General features: G+C 49.2%; 1 protein-coding gene across 1 annotated transcript; it reads right to left on the reverse strand.

Moving 5' to 3' along the window:
• Positions 1–2,065: 2,065 nt before the first annotated feature.
• On the reverse strand, positions 2,066–14,418 carry Enc1 (ectodermal-neural cortex 1). The gene is made up of 3 exons (XM_050153878.1): positions 13,944–14,418; positions 8,807–10,620; positions 2,066–4,622 (listed from the first exon to the last, which is right to left on the reverse strand). Exon 2 carries the CDS (start codon positions 10,605–10,607, stop codon positions 8,838–8,840), a length of 1,770 nt encoding a protein of 589 aa, XP_050009835.1. The 5' UTR covers positions 10,608–10,620; positions 13,944–14,418; the 3' UTR covers positions 2,066–4,622; positions 8,807–8,837.
• Between the last annotated feature and the right edge of the window lie 574 nt (positions 14,419–14,992).

Here is a 14,992-nt window from a genome sequence, read left to right on the forward strand (position 1 = left end):
CAGATGTTGTTCAAACTCTGCATTCAAGCTGATTCTGGTGTCCGAGGGCAGAGAAAAATTAGTAAGATGAAGTATCTTCATAACCTATCCATGCGTTCCAGCAAAAAAAAAAAAAAAAAAAAAATCTGTCCAAGGCTAGGGACCTGGCTCAGTGTGTCAAGTGCTTGGGCCCGAGTTCCATCTCTAGACCCACTTCAAAAGCCAGGCAGTGGTCTGTGCCTGTCATCTCAGAACTGGGGAGGAAGAGACAGGAAGAGCTCCCAGAGTTCACGAGGCAGCCCGCCTAGCCTAGCCAACGGCAGGCCAGTGAGAGACCATCTGAAAAAGCAAAGCGGATGTCATGTGTGGATCAACACCACCCGAGGTTATCCTCTGACCTCCCAACACATGCAGATGCACACACACTGCAAGCTTGCGCACACGATCTTCCGCGCACACAATTTGGGAAGTTCTGTCCGTAGCAATCTCCATAGCAATTATTCTCTAGTCTTCAAGCCTCACTCAGCCTGTGCCAAGTTTCCTCCGTCATCTGTTGTCATACCTGTGTTAGCCACTGGGTTTCCAAGGGTCATACGTACTGTACCTCTGGAATCTGAAGGCTCAGACGTTTGTTCCCCAAAGCTTGGCTGTACCCCAGCTTCACCCAGCATGGAACCAACTGAGCCTTCTGTCGACTCAAGGTCTCTGCTGTTGGCACCTTGGTCAAAATCCAGCAGTCTTAATGGCATTGTCTCTGCTCATTCGAGTCCCAGAGTCCCAATTAGGTAGCGTTTAGTTTCTGGCCAGGGAAGACTGTGCCCAACACTGCTCTGCACACGGGGACAATCAGGGGCCCAGCGCAAGCGAGAGAAGAGCATCAGTGTGACATGAAGTCACTGTCAAGTGAGGGCAGGAGGCTTCATCTGGCTCCACACAAGACCAGCTGTCAACTCAGAAACAGCCAAGTGGGCCTGCAGATCCCACAAGGCTTTCTCTACTCCCTTATGGAGGATGAACACACTCTTCGAGCAGTCTCTAAATCAGCATAAGTGGACAGGGAGAACCAGGCCCCACCCCTTCCTGTAAGAGGGCTCTTACAAAGTAGAACCTGTAGTGAGGAGGCAAGCAGGCCTGCTTTTCATCCCACCCAGCTCCTGCACGGCTAGCTTTACACTCAAAATAACAACACACAAATTGTATTCTTTTAAACACTGCTTGGTCCATTAGCTCTAGCCTCTTATCGGCTAATTCTCATATTGGTTTTTTTTTTTTTTTTGGCCTTTTATTTATTTATTTATTAAAGATTTCTGCCTCCTCCCCACCACCACCTCCCATTTCCCTCCCCCTCCTCCAATCAAGTCCCCTCCCTCGTCAGCCTGAAGAGCAATCAGGGTTCCCTGCCCTGTGGGAAGTCCAAGGACCACTCACCTCCATCCAGGTCTAGTAAAGATTCTCATATTTTGATTAACCCATTTCTATTAATGTGTGTAGCACCACAAGGTGGTGTCTTACCAGGAAAGATTCAGCATGTCTGACCTGGCAATTGGCTCCATGGCATCTGACCAGAAAGGAGAGACATGGCGACTGCCTCACTTCCTCCCAGCATTCTGTTCTATTTACTCCGCCTACCTAATTTTCTGTCCTATCAAAGGGCCAAGGCAGTTTATTAACCAATGAAATCAACACAAAACAGAAGACCCTCCCACATCAAGAACCCACCAAGAAACAAAGTCTAGATTCTAATGTGAAGGCTGCACAGTCCACTTAGGATGAAAGAGATTGTATGTATAGTCCTAGCACTCAGAGACAGACAGGAGGCATGGGATTCATTGTCTACATTGGAGAGTTTACAAGCCAGCTAGGGTTAGGCTGAGAGAAACAGAGACAGACAGACAGACAGACAGACAGACAGACAGAAAGACAGAGGGGATTCTCATGTGCAAAACTACTTTCATAAACACAGGCGCTGAATGGTGAACTAAACATTCAGAAAACCCTGGAAAAGCCCTTCGTTTTGATTAAATGAGAAAGCACATCTCCAGTGTTTAAAATTATACTGCTGTCAAATAAAAACTCACACACAGAATGAAGAGAAAATCTCTAATAATTTATTGACCTTCAGTTTCACATCGTGAAAAAAAAATAACAGTTTTACAAAACCTCAAAAAAATGTAGTAGTAGCAAACAAGAACACACAAACACGAACATTTTCCTAACTTCTACTGAGTTTGGTACATGAACCACATTTTCAACAGGCAAAAGAGGGATATTATGCGGCTCTAATCACTCTTATTCAGACAGGTGTCAAGCCTGAGAAAAGGGGCTCCACCATTATACCAGAAGTGGAAGGCCGCCCTTTGTTATCCGTTTCTACGGCAACCAGCTCACAAACTAAGAAGAACCTCCCCTGTCTTGCGCCAGGGTTTTTGTGTGTACTGCGCTGTGAATTGTATTTGCTTCAAAGTGGGGGACGTTTCACAGGGTGAGAACGGTCAAGTAGCAAGCCCAAACGCCTACATCAATTAAAAGAGCGGGAGTCTAGAAGAGTTTCCCCTGCCAGTGGGGGCCCACCCTTGCGGTGTAGCTCCCTCTGGCTCACACAGTAATTAATAGAAGACTCAAGGATGGGCCACAGCTTTGAAACAGCTGCAGAAAATCCTCTCAGAAGCAGCAGCAGCGCAGATCTTGAGACAGATTTGCATCGTAAACTAGGGAGCTGGGACAGCTACAGGGAGGACACTGACCATGCCACCAGGGTTCAATCAGACACTTACACTGCTTAGAACACATCTGGGGACCAGGAACTGATGCCGGAATGGTCTGCGAAGCTCTCATTCCAACGGCTTATTTGTTTTATTTTGGTCCTATCGCAGTCCACTTACTCATGGCACAAACAGACATGTACAATTAGCCTAAAGTACTAAGGTGGAGAGAAATGTTATGGAATTATCTGTCATTAGACAAGGCAAACACTCACAATGTAAAGGCAGTTTATCTGTCTTAAATCCTAATTTTTTTTTTTTTTTAATACAGCACTGTGAGGAATAGGGATCAAAACAGGCAGAGTTAGTTGCAAGTTCTGCTCTTCCCCAGACACCTGGAGAAGGGCCCAGGGCAGTCTAGCACTAATACCTACCACTGCACATTTAGTAAACAAGCATTTGGAGGAGCACAGGACGTATTCACAAGTGATCCCAACAGAAGCGGAAGGCCTCTTCACAGGCCACCCTTTACACTCCTTGGTACTGGGTGACCAAATGTCCCTTCTATGTACCTAAGTATCCAAGGATGAACACCAAAGCGTACATTGTATCAAACTGGGAAAATAAGAGTACTTTGTAAATCAATGTCCAAGAGCCCCTGCAAAGGGGAAGCAAAGAGGTGAGTTTATTTACATCCGATACACTTTAGTTTGTCCCCCACTGGTGGTGTTATTCACCTAGAGTAAATAAATAGATAAATAAATAAACAAACTTTGGGCAATGTCTTCACCTGTGCCCTATATACAGAACTGGTCTGCAGACTCTCCCCAGGGTTTCAGGGTAGCACACAAATGGGGGGAATACTATAAAGTAATTTGGTCCTTTCCAAGTGTCAGCAGCCAAGACCAAAGTTGGGTAAATCAGACAGGAGGAAGGACAGACGAATATCCTGCTCTTGTGAGACCTGCCACCAGTGTGACCGTGAAACCTCAGTAAAGGGTGGTCTAGTTACGGTGACTTTGTGGATTCTCTGTCTCTGGGATGTAATTTGAGTTTCCATCTCGGAATCTGTCTGTGTCCCGACATTTCAAAAATGCACCCCCCCACCCTCTACTTAGCCTCCAAATTATAGCCCCAAAGTTTTTTTTTTTTTCTTTTTTCTCTTTGTGCAGCAAAGCACATCAAAAACCACAAAATGTGCAAAACATACGACCATCCACACACGCCCATCCACGTGAAGACAACGGAAGCTCTGTTCCAGCATGCAGGCCGCAAACAATAAATAGCTAAATCTACAACACATTTCTTAACAGCCAAGAGAAGGGTTAAAGTCACCTATAAATAGCGAGGAGCATCTACCAAACGGCTACCAACAATGTCCCCATTGTTCAGAGGCGTTCCTGGGGGGACCGTAACCCCTTTTGAGATGAGTGGAAAGTCCTGGGGTTCCCATTCTTCAGTCAGCCAGGCCAGCTTCCCTCCTGACCCATGCTTGGCTTTGCGTCTCCAGCAGCAGCTGGCACGGAGGCTTCAAGCCCCGTCCTCAGAGGAAGCTGACAACCATTTCAAATCTTGCACATAAATGGTGGGGCCATGGAAATCAAACGCTGAATGAGCTACAGCAAGGGAAAAGCCCAGCTTTTCTCTCCCTTTGAGGGGCTGATTAACGCTGACATTAATCCACAATTACCAGACAAGGACTAGATCACAAGTTCTGTCATTCATATTTAAACCATGTGCTACTTGCATCGGAAAAAAAAAAATCCCACCCCCCTCCCCCACCCCTTCCTTCATGTCCACTTAAAAGAGCGTTCACAAGGTGCAGCCGATGGTATTCGAGGAGTCTTGTAGCAACTTCTCCTGTTTTTCTTTCTCTTCATTAAAACTCGGGCTTCTCCAAAGCAGAAACCTCATATCATCTCACCATGCATCCAGAGTGAGCTACAACAAAAAACAACACAAAGGTATGAACGATTTGTGATACGTCATGGTTTAAGACATTTGTTCATTGGCACACAATTCAGATTCAGGGCTAAGCTGAGCAATAGCACGCCTGAAGGTGGGAATTACAAGTCCAACAGAAAATGTGCATGCTTGGCAGGTTGGGAACCACGACGATGGACGGCCCACACAACAATGGTGTCCGAGGCTGGAGAGATGGCTGGAATGCTGGCTGGTCTTCCAGAGGACCTGGGTTCAATTCCCAGCACCCACATGGCAGCTCCAGTTCTAGGGAGTCTGACACCCTCACTCACAGGCACACGCAGGTGAAACACCAATGTACATAAGACTAAAAATAAATTAATAATTTAAAAAGCATTAAAAAAAATGGTGTCTTTCTTAAACGTGAGAATGTTCAAAGTCAAGCCTACATAAGACCGTCTTCTGCTTTCAATGCTTGCAAAGGGAGCCTACTGTGATAGAGTCTCTGGGCCATCGAGGAGGGAAGATGAGCCCCTAAGCCCACTGATCATAAAGAAACCAAGTTAGACTTTGCAGAGCTCGAAGGCGGCCACTCACTGGGGCTCCGGCTACAAGCACAGAAAAAGGGAGTTTTGGCAGGACCACTCATTAATGGCAAATTCTTCTCTCTGGCTTGTGTGTCTTCAGAGATGTGAGTCAGTTCCTAGTTGTTTCTTTTGGCTGTGGTCTAACAGTGATTCAAGCCTTCAAGACATTCCTTAGACCTCGGTGTCATCCCTGAGCCCCGCCTCCCTGCAACCTGTATATCCACATTAGGTCAAAAGAATGTACCAAAAGAATATGGAACATCTCAAGACACGGCACACTTGCACAGAAATTAAGAGGAGAAAAATTCGCAAAGCAGAAACAAAGCGAATGGAATTCCACATCCTGTCAGGCAGAGACCATAAGACACCGCAAAAAATTACAAGAAAATAAGAATCGTTTTTTTGTCTGGGCAGCAGGGGACAGTTAAAATCTCCTTGGTGGATAGGTTTTCTGACTGGAAGGTTTCTCATCTCGCACCAGCTTTGGAAATCAGGACTCAGGCTAGAGGCCTGTGCTGATACCCAAAGGAGCGGGTCTGACTCTCATTCCCCCCACCTGTAAGCATTTGTAACTCCATCATGTGTACAGTAAACTTCAGAAATTTAAGCCATCATTCTCCCCATTGGAAACTGAAAGCGCAGCTTTGATTAGGGGTTCACATCACCCTTTAAGAGCAGTGAGCTGTCTGTCATGTTCGGGTTTTATGCGCTTGGCTCTCCTGCCCAGGGTACCAAGGGTGGAGGCTGCTGTTTCACGTGTTAACACACAGAGCACTGTTTGCTCTGTTTCCCAGGGACCGGAAGCAAGCGATTAGTTCAAATACTTTAACGCATTCACTCTGGGCTGGAAAAGGGAACCCAAACTGAACAGAAATGACAAACAGCTGATAATCAAAGGAACGGAATGTCCCCAGGACATGCAGACTGAACTCCGGCCAGATCAGAGCAAGGTCTTAACTACAGGAAAAGCCTGTAATATTGACTGGTGTTGGGGCTAGACCAGGCTGTTTTCAACACCCACCTTTCGGGATTGCGGTGTTTTCTCGACACCGTGGTTAAAATCACTCACTTAACAAAAAAGTAGGCATAAGGCCAGACGGATCTAACAATGTAAGGACACTGTGCCCCCTCCGCTTGCCTCGCCTGCAATCCCTTGCTTCCCATTGCCCATTTCTCACATGCTGCCACCATCCCCGGCAATTTTTCCAGGTCTACTGCACATACAGTCAGTTCTGAACTAACTCCTAATTCTGAGTCTGTTAATTGGCGCTTTTTGCCTAGGAGGTTCTTCAGACCTGCTTGAGAGTTGAGTCATGCAACCGTATCGCAAACGAAATAACCACTTGCAGAACGTTTGTTTATTCTGGATTTACTGAGATGCCAGCAAGGCTGCAAAAACCAGTTTGGTGTGGGCTGCTGTGGGGATAGATGGCTCCTCACAGGAGGGTTCTGCTCCTCTGCAGGCATCTCAAGCCCAGGGAACACGGCCTTGCTGGCTGGGACAGGCTGGAGAAGACAGCCAAGGGTTGACAATGATGGGATATGAAAGAGACCAATTTTGGTGCCTATCAGTGAGCTATTAAAGGTGGGGAAAGAAGCCAGGCCGTGGTGGCCTTTAATCCCAGCACTCAAGAGGCAGAGGCAGGTGGATCTCTGTTGAGTTTGAGGCCAGCCTGATCTACAGAGGAGTTCCAGGACAGACAGACATGCCCTGTCTCGAAAACCGAAAGGTGGGGAAAGGAAGGGAAATAAGACGAAACCCCCTCCGATGATCTTACAACCACTCTGAGGTCCCGCTTTTCCTTTCAAAAGCCCCTTTAAAGATGTGTGACACCCTAAGGAAAGCAGGGCCAAAGGTTCTTATTTTTTTCCCTTACATTCAGTAGTGAGCCCAGGAATCACCCAAATAAAGTGGCATGTCCCGAGTGCCCTCTGTTAAGCCAGTTTCAGTTTGGTTTGTTTTTTGATGTTGTTGTTAATTTGTTTTGTCAACGTGACAAAAGCTAAAGTCATTTGAGAGGTGGGGACCTCCATTAATGCCACCCACAGGCTTGCCTGGATTAATGAACCAAGTGGGAGGGTCACTGAAGGTGGTACTACCTCTTAAGTGGTCCTGGGGGTGAAAGCAGGCTAAGCAAGCTAAGGGAGCAAGCCAGTAAAAACTCCTCCGTGGCCTCTGCTTCAAGCCCTGCCTTTGGGTTTACTGCCTTGGCGTTCTAGCCTTGACTTCCCTCGGTGATGGGCTGTGACCTGATAATATGTAAAGATGAAATAAGCCCTCTCGCTCCTCCCCAATTTGCTTTTGGTCATGGTGTTTCTAACAGCAATAGAACCAACTAAGGCACACACACACAAGCTGAGGCAATTCCTGGGTTGGTCCCGAGGATGCATCATAGGAGCCAAGCAGCCGCAGTGACACCGAACCGTGTAGGCTGACTCATTATTGGAGCCGAGTGTAACAGGCTCTATGTACGCAAGACAACCACTGCACACTCACATAGATGCCACAGGCTGCAGCTTTTGTTGGGCCCCGCAATAGGGCCAGGTGGACTGAATGAGTCTGAGAGGATGCAGGTGGGGAGGCTTAGGGGGCTGACTATCTACAGAAAACTCCACCTTTCGTGAGAACAACCCAGACCATCCTCCAAAGTTAACAGTGCTCTCAAGAGATAGGTGTACTGGGGAGGGGGCGTTTTAAATAAGCGAATACACAATTTTGGAGTCGATAAAATAGGAAACACTTGAAGCAATATTTTTAAAAGTCTATTAAGTACAGAAAGGTCTGAAGTTTATCGGGTAGCATCTTGATTGTATACTCAAGAGTTTGTTCTCTGGAGTCAGACTACCCCAGGGGATTTCTTGACTGGCCTGACTACCTGCTAAGGTCTATGACACTGGGCAGTTTATTAGTTAAGACTCCATAGGCATCAGGCTTGTTCACCTGCCTAGGGAGGTTAGTGATAGCATCCAGGGCTTGTTCTGAGCATCACAAAGATGCCTGAGTGAGACACAGGGTCCTGTTCTAGGAACACAGTGCGCTATTGCGCAGCTACTGACTGGAATTACTAATGGACGTCTGGGATTCCCAACCTGGCCAGATTCTACTGGAAAACTAAAGCAATGATGCGGGTTGGAGAGATGGATCAGCCATTAAGAGAACTGGTTGCTCTTCCAGACGACCTGGGTTCAATTCCCAGCACTCACACGACAGCTCACAACTGTCTGTAGTTCCAGTTCCAGGGGACACCCTCACAGACATGCAGGCAGGCAAAACACCAACACATTTAAAATAAAAATAAGTAAATCATTTAAAGCACCGAGGCTTGGATTCCACCTGGACCAAACCAAACAATGTCTCTAGAATGGGGGTAGCTTCTGAAAATCTCTTTGGGAGATTCTGAGGCTCCGTGATGGCTGGGAACCACTGGTTTCTGTCGACAGGGGGTTGCAGTGATGGTCAACACGGGCAGGTATACTGTAGGAGCGCAAAACCTTTTGCTTTCGGTTCCCATGCAACTTAGCATAGGAAAAGAGCGGCACCTCTCATTCCCCATGCTCTGAATTCAGGCTACCCTGCTGAAACGCACGCTTCCGTCTCCAGCTGCGCTTTCTTACCTCATGCGTGCTTCCTCTAGGACGCTGTGCGTTAAGAAGGCAGATGTTTCCAGGTGCTGACGAACGCGGTGGGGATGAGGGAGTACGGGACAGTGGTTATGCTATTCCACACATCTAAAGTCGGATCGTAACAGTCCAAAGTCTTGCAGCGCTGGATGCCAAAGTAGCCTCCCACCACATACAGCTTGTTCCCGGAGGCCACGGCGTGGCAGCTCATGCGCTTGGCTGTCACATCGCCCACCTTGGTCCACTGGTAAGTCTCACTATTGAATTTGTAAGCAGAGCAGGCAGAGAACTCGGTATCGCCGCCCATAATAAAGATCTGGTTCCCCAGCACAGCTGCCGCTGTGTAACGCCAGGGCTGGGGACAGGTGGCCGGTACCGTCCACCTGTTCTCACACTGATCATAACACTGAACTTTGGGGAGCTTGTCATGACTTACGCTGGTACCTCCAAAAGCAAACAGCTTGAGTTTGGCGCTCACGACAGCAGCATTGCTGACGCCTTCTCGGAGCGGGGCAACCATGGTCCATTTGTTGGTCGTGGGGTCGTAATGTTCTACTTGCTTTAGAGAGACTGAGGGGGAGGCTGGGAGGCAGCCAGTGGCAGCTGTGTGCCCACCAACCACATACAGGCAGTGCTTCAGTTCAGCAGACCCATGACCGAACCTGGCCACCAGCATGGGGGCAGCCTTGGACCACTCCTCGTGCAGGGTATCATAAACCCAGACATCTTTTGAGACTCCATTTTCGGATCCCCGTCCCCCGGTAATGTACACTTTGCAGCCAATTGCGCACGCACTGAACTCTTTCCTAGGACTGGGGATGTCGGCCTTGGGAATGATTTCTTTAGCCTTCTGGTCTACCAAGTACAGTTTGTCACACATGAAAGTCTGTCCTCCTAGGAGGAAGAGGGCGTGGCCAGTTTTCCGAGGGCGGGCGCAGAGGCTGGTCACCACGCCGTCGTTCTGCAAGATTTTCAGCTTGCACCGGATGGCCTCTTCCACAATCTCCTTACTCTTCCTCTGCTTGGTGATGAGTTCCTCCATGGCTACGTTCTCCATGAGATAGATGGCAGGAAGGAGGGCCAGCCTCACGGTCTGCAACAGTTCAGGGAGGTAGCAGTAGCGCTTCTTCAGGTCATAGCTAATCCAGTTCATGGCAGACTCATACACAAGCCTTTCGTCTTCCGTCTCCAGCTCTTCACTGGACAGGAGCTGCACAACCATGTCCTGGGGCAGCTGGAGGAAATCTTCGTTCTTCCGGATGGTCTGGAAATTGCTGAGACACATTCTCCAGGAGAGTTCATACAGCTTGGTGCACTGGTGGGCGTCGGACAGCAGCAGCATACCCAGGCAGTTGGTGGGATGTAGGTTCTTTTCCAGAAATTCTGCACATGCATCTCGGATGTCCTGGAACTCCAGCATATCGCCAGCTTCCAGGAGCGACTCGGCATTTTCTTCATTGATGATGACCCGGGAGGAGTAGGCATAGTCGAGAAGCAGCTCTAAGACTTCTGGGTGAATGGAATTGTCGAAGTTGACTTCGCTGTCCTGGCTCTCTTTCAGGCCACCACTGAACATGGCTTCAAAGTAGCGGCTGCACGCAGCCAGCACTGCCCGATGGCAAGGGAAGGTCCTGTTTCCCGCATGGAGAAGGACGTCCGTGAAGAGCCGCTGCTGTCGCAGAAGGTTCAAGTGAGTGAGGACACTGTCGGCATAGGAAGACTTATGAAACAGGTAGATATTGATGGAGCCGCTGCTGGCCCTGGACTTGCGGTTCTCATGCACGCTGACTGACATTTTGTTTCAACTCCTGAAAGAAAACAAAACAAAACCATTGAACGGGAAGCTCTTGATGTTCCCAGCAGTAGCACAAAAGCAACAATCACTTAGACAAAGAAAACAAGAGCCTTGTTAGTCCTGCTACCTACTGCTCGGAGGCGGGGATGACCACTCTAAAACAAAGCGGAAGAGAACTGCCTGGGAGGAAAACCATTCCTTGTGGTACTGCTGAGCTATGTGAATCGTACCAGGTTGTTGGTGGGGTAGGGGGCATGGCTTAAAAGCAGGTTTATCTTGGAAAACCAGACTGCCAAATGGAAGTCAGCAGAAGCTGAGGGAAGCCCGTCTCATTCTCTAGGTTCCCAGCGCCAGGCCAGCTGATTCACTACAGCTGCTTAAAATGCCAAGCTTCCCGCTCTCATAATGCCAAGAACATCAGGGCACCGGCTTTAATGCCCTATGCAGCATAAAGTCATGTGTAAAACAAACACCTACTAATTAGAAATTCTATTAAGAATTCCTTTGGTAAGATCTAAACTATATATATATCCATATCCAACTCCTGAAGCGGTCAGACCTTTATGCAAAGGTTAAATAGACAGCTAACTAGACAGCTCTAAGTGCACCAGAATGTAAATATTTCCATACATTGATCAGTAGACCTCAGTGAAAGCACAGGAGAGATTCTGGCCACAATTACCACCCACCTTTCTGAACCTGGACAGATTCCAGAACGACACTGTGGCACATGAAAGAAAGAATATTCTGACAGCTCATGCTGTTTTTCTGCTCTTCCTGCTCTCTACCAATCCTTAGAAAGCCGAAAGCCCTCACAAGAACAAAGGATGCATCCACCCCCTTTGACTAAACACTCCATCACCAGGGCAGTTAGGTACCTGCAAATGCCGCACCTGCATACTGGGCGCTCAAACTGCAAACACCGCTTTATGTAAATTCAAAAGCACACAGGGGTGGACTGTGCCTGTGTGACATTCATGCGCCCATGTGTGTTATTTTAACCATTGTTCGTGTAAGGCCAACCACAGCGCTTCCCTAGGTATCAAAATTAGCATCAGTGGAATCGAATGCTATCTTTTTAAAGTATCTGCTGTAAAAGAAAACTAGTTAGCAATAATTTAGAAAATGTCCACCGTCCATCTGGAAAACTGAAATTAACTCCTGCTTCTGACAGTACCACTCAACTGCTTTAAAGAGAGTATAAAGCCTTAAGGACCTGCCTCCTGGGGATTCCAGGGGAGGTTGTTTATGCCTGGAGGGGATGGTATATGCACTTGGCTACAGTATCTTTTCTGATGCAAACAGCCAGAACTTACAGCACAGCTGAAACCGATTGTTTTCCCTCCGGTCAACCAGATATTTATTTTTTTAATTTATACTCCAGGAATTATGAATAAATGTATATGACTTACCAGATTCATGAGCTAGAACTGCAATTTTTCCCCCACCAGCTGGGAACGCTGGCACAAAAAATAACAAAGGTAGGTGTCTGACATGCCTTTGACCCTTGGGGCCCGTATCTTTAGGTGATGTAACTTGTTTTCCTCTGGTTTGGGAATGTTACTTCTCAGGATGGGTAAACAACGCCAAGGAGAACCAACTTAGCTTCAGAGTTACAAAGCTCCAGTGTTACAAAGTCTAGGCATAGCACCCAGAAATTTCCAGTGGATGGGAAGGTGGTAAAGAAAGACTAATCGCCCCCTACCTCAAGCTAAGGCTCTATCTTCCTCTCCATCTTGAGTCACTGTAAAAAAGTTCTAAAGAATGGCCAAGGGAGGAATCCTCTAAGAATCCACGCACTTGAAACCCGCATGCTTTACCAGTATGGATGCTATTTAAATGAAAGCCTTCTGCCTTGAGTTATTTTGAGGAAGATTTTAAGCCCAAACCTCTAAAAGATTGCCTAGTCTCAGGAAGCCGCCTCCTCTCTGGCTAAGAGCCAAGAAAGGAATATAAGCAACTAAGTGCTCGCCGGCTGGGCTGGAATCCCACTGGGCCGCAGCACATGTCCATTAACAGGAGATTCAGGGTGGCATAAAACAACATCTACGACCAGGTGTATACTTAAGAAAACAGTTTGTCCACAAGACCTTAGGATACAAGATGCGCAAGACTCTGCAAAGACCCTGCATCCAGTGTTTACCGGCTGTGTTTTCAAGGTCTCCTCAGAAAGCAAGGAGGAATTGGGCACCCTGTCATCTTGGATCCCATCCCACTGGAAAGCACGTCGCTGTCACAATCTCACATCTTGTAACCATAAATGATTAAAACAAAAGGTAGACTTGGAGGCGTGAGGGAAGGAACTTGCTTTCTGGTTTAGAATTATGCAAACAGTAAAATATCCATTGAAGTCATTTATACAGTTACTAAAAACACCTTCAACATAAAATTAATCATTCATTCTTCCCAACATTTTTTAAGCCCCCAGAGACATAAACTTGCACGCTAAGGAAATGGCCAAGAAAACGCACACATATACTTAACTCGCGTCTACAAAGAAAGCAGAGAAAGACTGCTATTACTGTGAACATCAAAAGGGCTCCTAGTTCAGTAACTTCGGTTCACTTACTGTGGCTTACATGCAGGCTGGCTGTCTGCCTCCAACACTTTGAGCACCTCCGTCTCTCTCCGGGCTTTAAGCCTGATCTCAATCCCACGAGAAAAGAGCCCAGGCAGATGTTCTCAAGGACTCATATTATTGACAACAATGGAACGACACTATAAAGACATTTATAAAAATAGCCCTTCGCCACACAGCCCCCTACAACATTTGCAACGCTATTTAACACGCCGGGAAAGTCACTGAGGACGACACCAAATTACACGTCCAAGTTCACCGTTTCATCTCCACCCCGCCCACCAATTCCTAGCCTTTGAAATTAATAATGTCATTCTAAAAGGCAAAAGCTTGCAGGAGAGGAAACTAGTTTTTCAGGAACCAGTTTTCATTCATTAGGCTGCAACCAAATGCCCCCATGAGGAGGTCTGCACGTGGGCCACACCGTCCCCGGAGCCGACAACAGTGCACCACAGGGAACCGATCTCACGCGCTGGGCTGTCTGGAGGCTGCAGGGAGCCGGCAATGATATTATCCCCCAACTTGGCTCCTCGCAGTCCCTGAGACTTGCCCGGGCGTTACACCGCCGAGGGGAGGCACGTCGCTCCCCCAGCGCGATTCTGCTCTGGCGACAGTTCTGCCCCGAGAGCAGTTCCTGGGCTTAAGCCGCAGGCAGGGTGGCCGGCGCCGGCTCGTTGTTCGCAAGCACACCCCGCGGCCGGCCCGCCCCTGAAATCCGGGAGCCCGCAACAGGTCTGGGGCTGCAAGGGGAAACTTACAGCAGTAGGCGACTGGCCTCCTCACACAACCAGCTAGGGTTCTTGCCTCGGTTACCCGCAGGGAGTCAATGGAGGGCGTCTCGGTCCCAGGAAAAGGTGGCGATCACCAGGGAGAAAGGAGTGCCGGTGGAGAGGCGATAGCGCCGGGGGGTAGTGGCTCCCGGGTTGGTTCTGGCAGGCAGCTCGCCTCGGCCTCCGGATCTGCAGCAGCGGACCTGGCGCCCCGGCCGGGCCAAGCGTCTGCCGGCGCTCGCCTAGCCAGGGGAGAGTGAGCCTGCGGCGGCCGCGCGGCCGAGGAAGGCGGGCAGTGCGCTGGGGGAGGGAGGGAGCGAAGCTGCGGCGTGAGTGCGGACGGCCGCCTGGCGTCTGCTCTGGGTCTCAGCAGCGCCTCCGTCGTGCTGCTAGAGCAGAGGCTGCGGGAGCAGACTGCGCCGGGCCACCGCGCACCGGGCTATAAGTTGCGCGCCCGCCCGGGAGGGGGCGCGTATGCAAAGAGATTCGTCCGGGGGAGGAGGGAGGAGGCGCGTCCACCGAGCAAGCCGGAGCGGGTGGTGCAGGGGAAAGAGCTGTAGGGGGAGTTAACCGGAGAGGAAGCGGGGGGGTGGGGGGTAGGCGGGGAGTGCTCGGAGACAAAGCGGACGCCTTGGCTCAGCTCCGGGCAGCTGCAGCCCCCGGGGACTGCGAAGAAAATAAGTTTGAGGGGCTCCGATGGGTTTTGCCTCTTTGGGTCAACCTAATTCAAGGCTAGCTTGGGATTTGGGGAGCGCCCCCGCAGGGGAAAGCAGCCCTGGACTGTGGGTTCAGTGGTGCTGGGGTTCATGGGATGCTCAGTTTAGTAGCCCAGGGCCAAGCTGGGGTTCCGCAGCATCGGCGCTTATAGCCACTCACTGGGCTGGACATCCCAGCTGCAGGGCAGAACCTACTACCCACGGGGGCAAGGGTAGAAGCCCAAATCTGGACCCTGGGGACACTGCAGGTCGCGCAAGTGGGACGTGGGGTTACTTGCTGGCAGGGGGCCAGACTCCAGCTCCAGGCACTTGCCGGGTGTC

The sequence above is a fragment of the Alexandromys fortis genome, unplaced genomic scaffold, assembly GCF_014885135.2.
Source record: "Alexandromys fortis isolate MF-2015 unplaced genomic scaffold, M_Fortis_MF-2015_v1.1 scaffold_79, whole genome shotgun sequence".
NCBI lineage: Eukaryota > Metazoa > Chordata > Mammalia > Rodentia > Cricetidae > Alexandromys > Alexandromys fortis.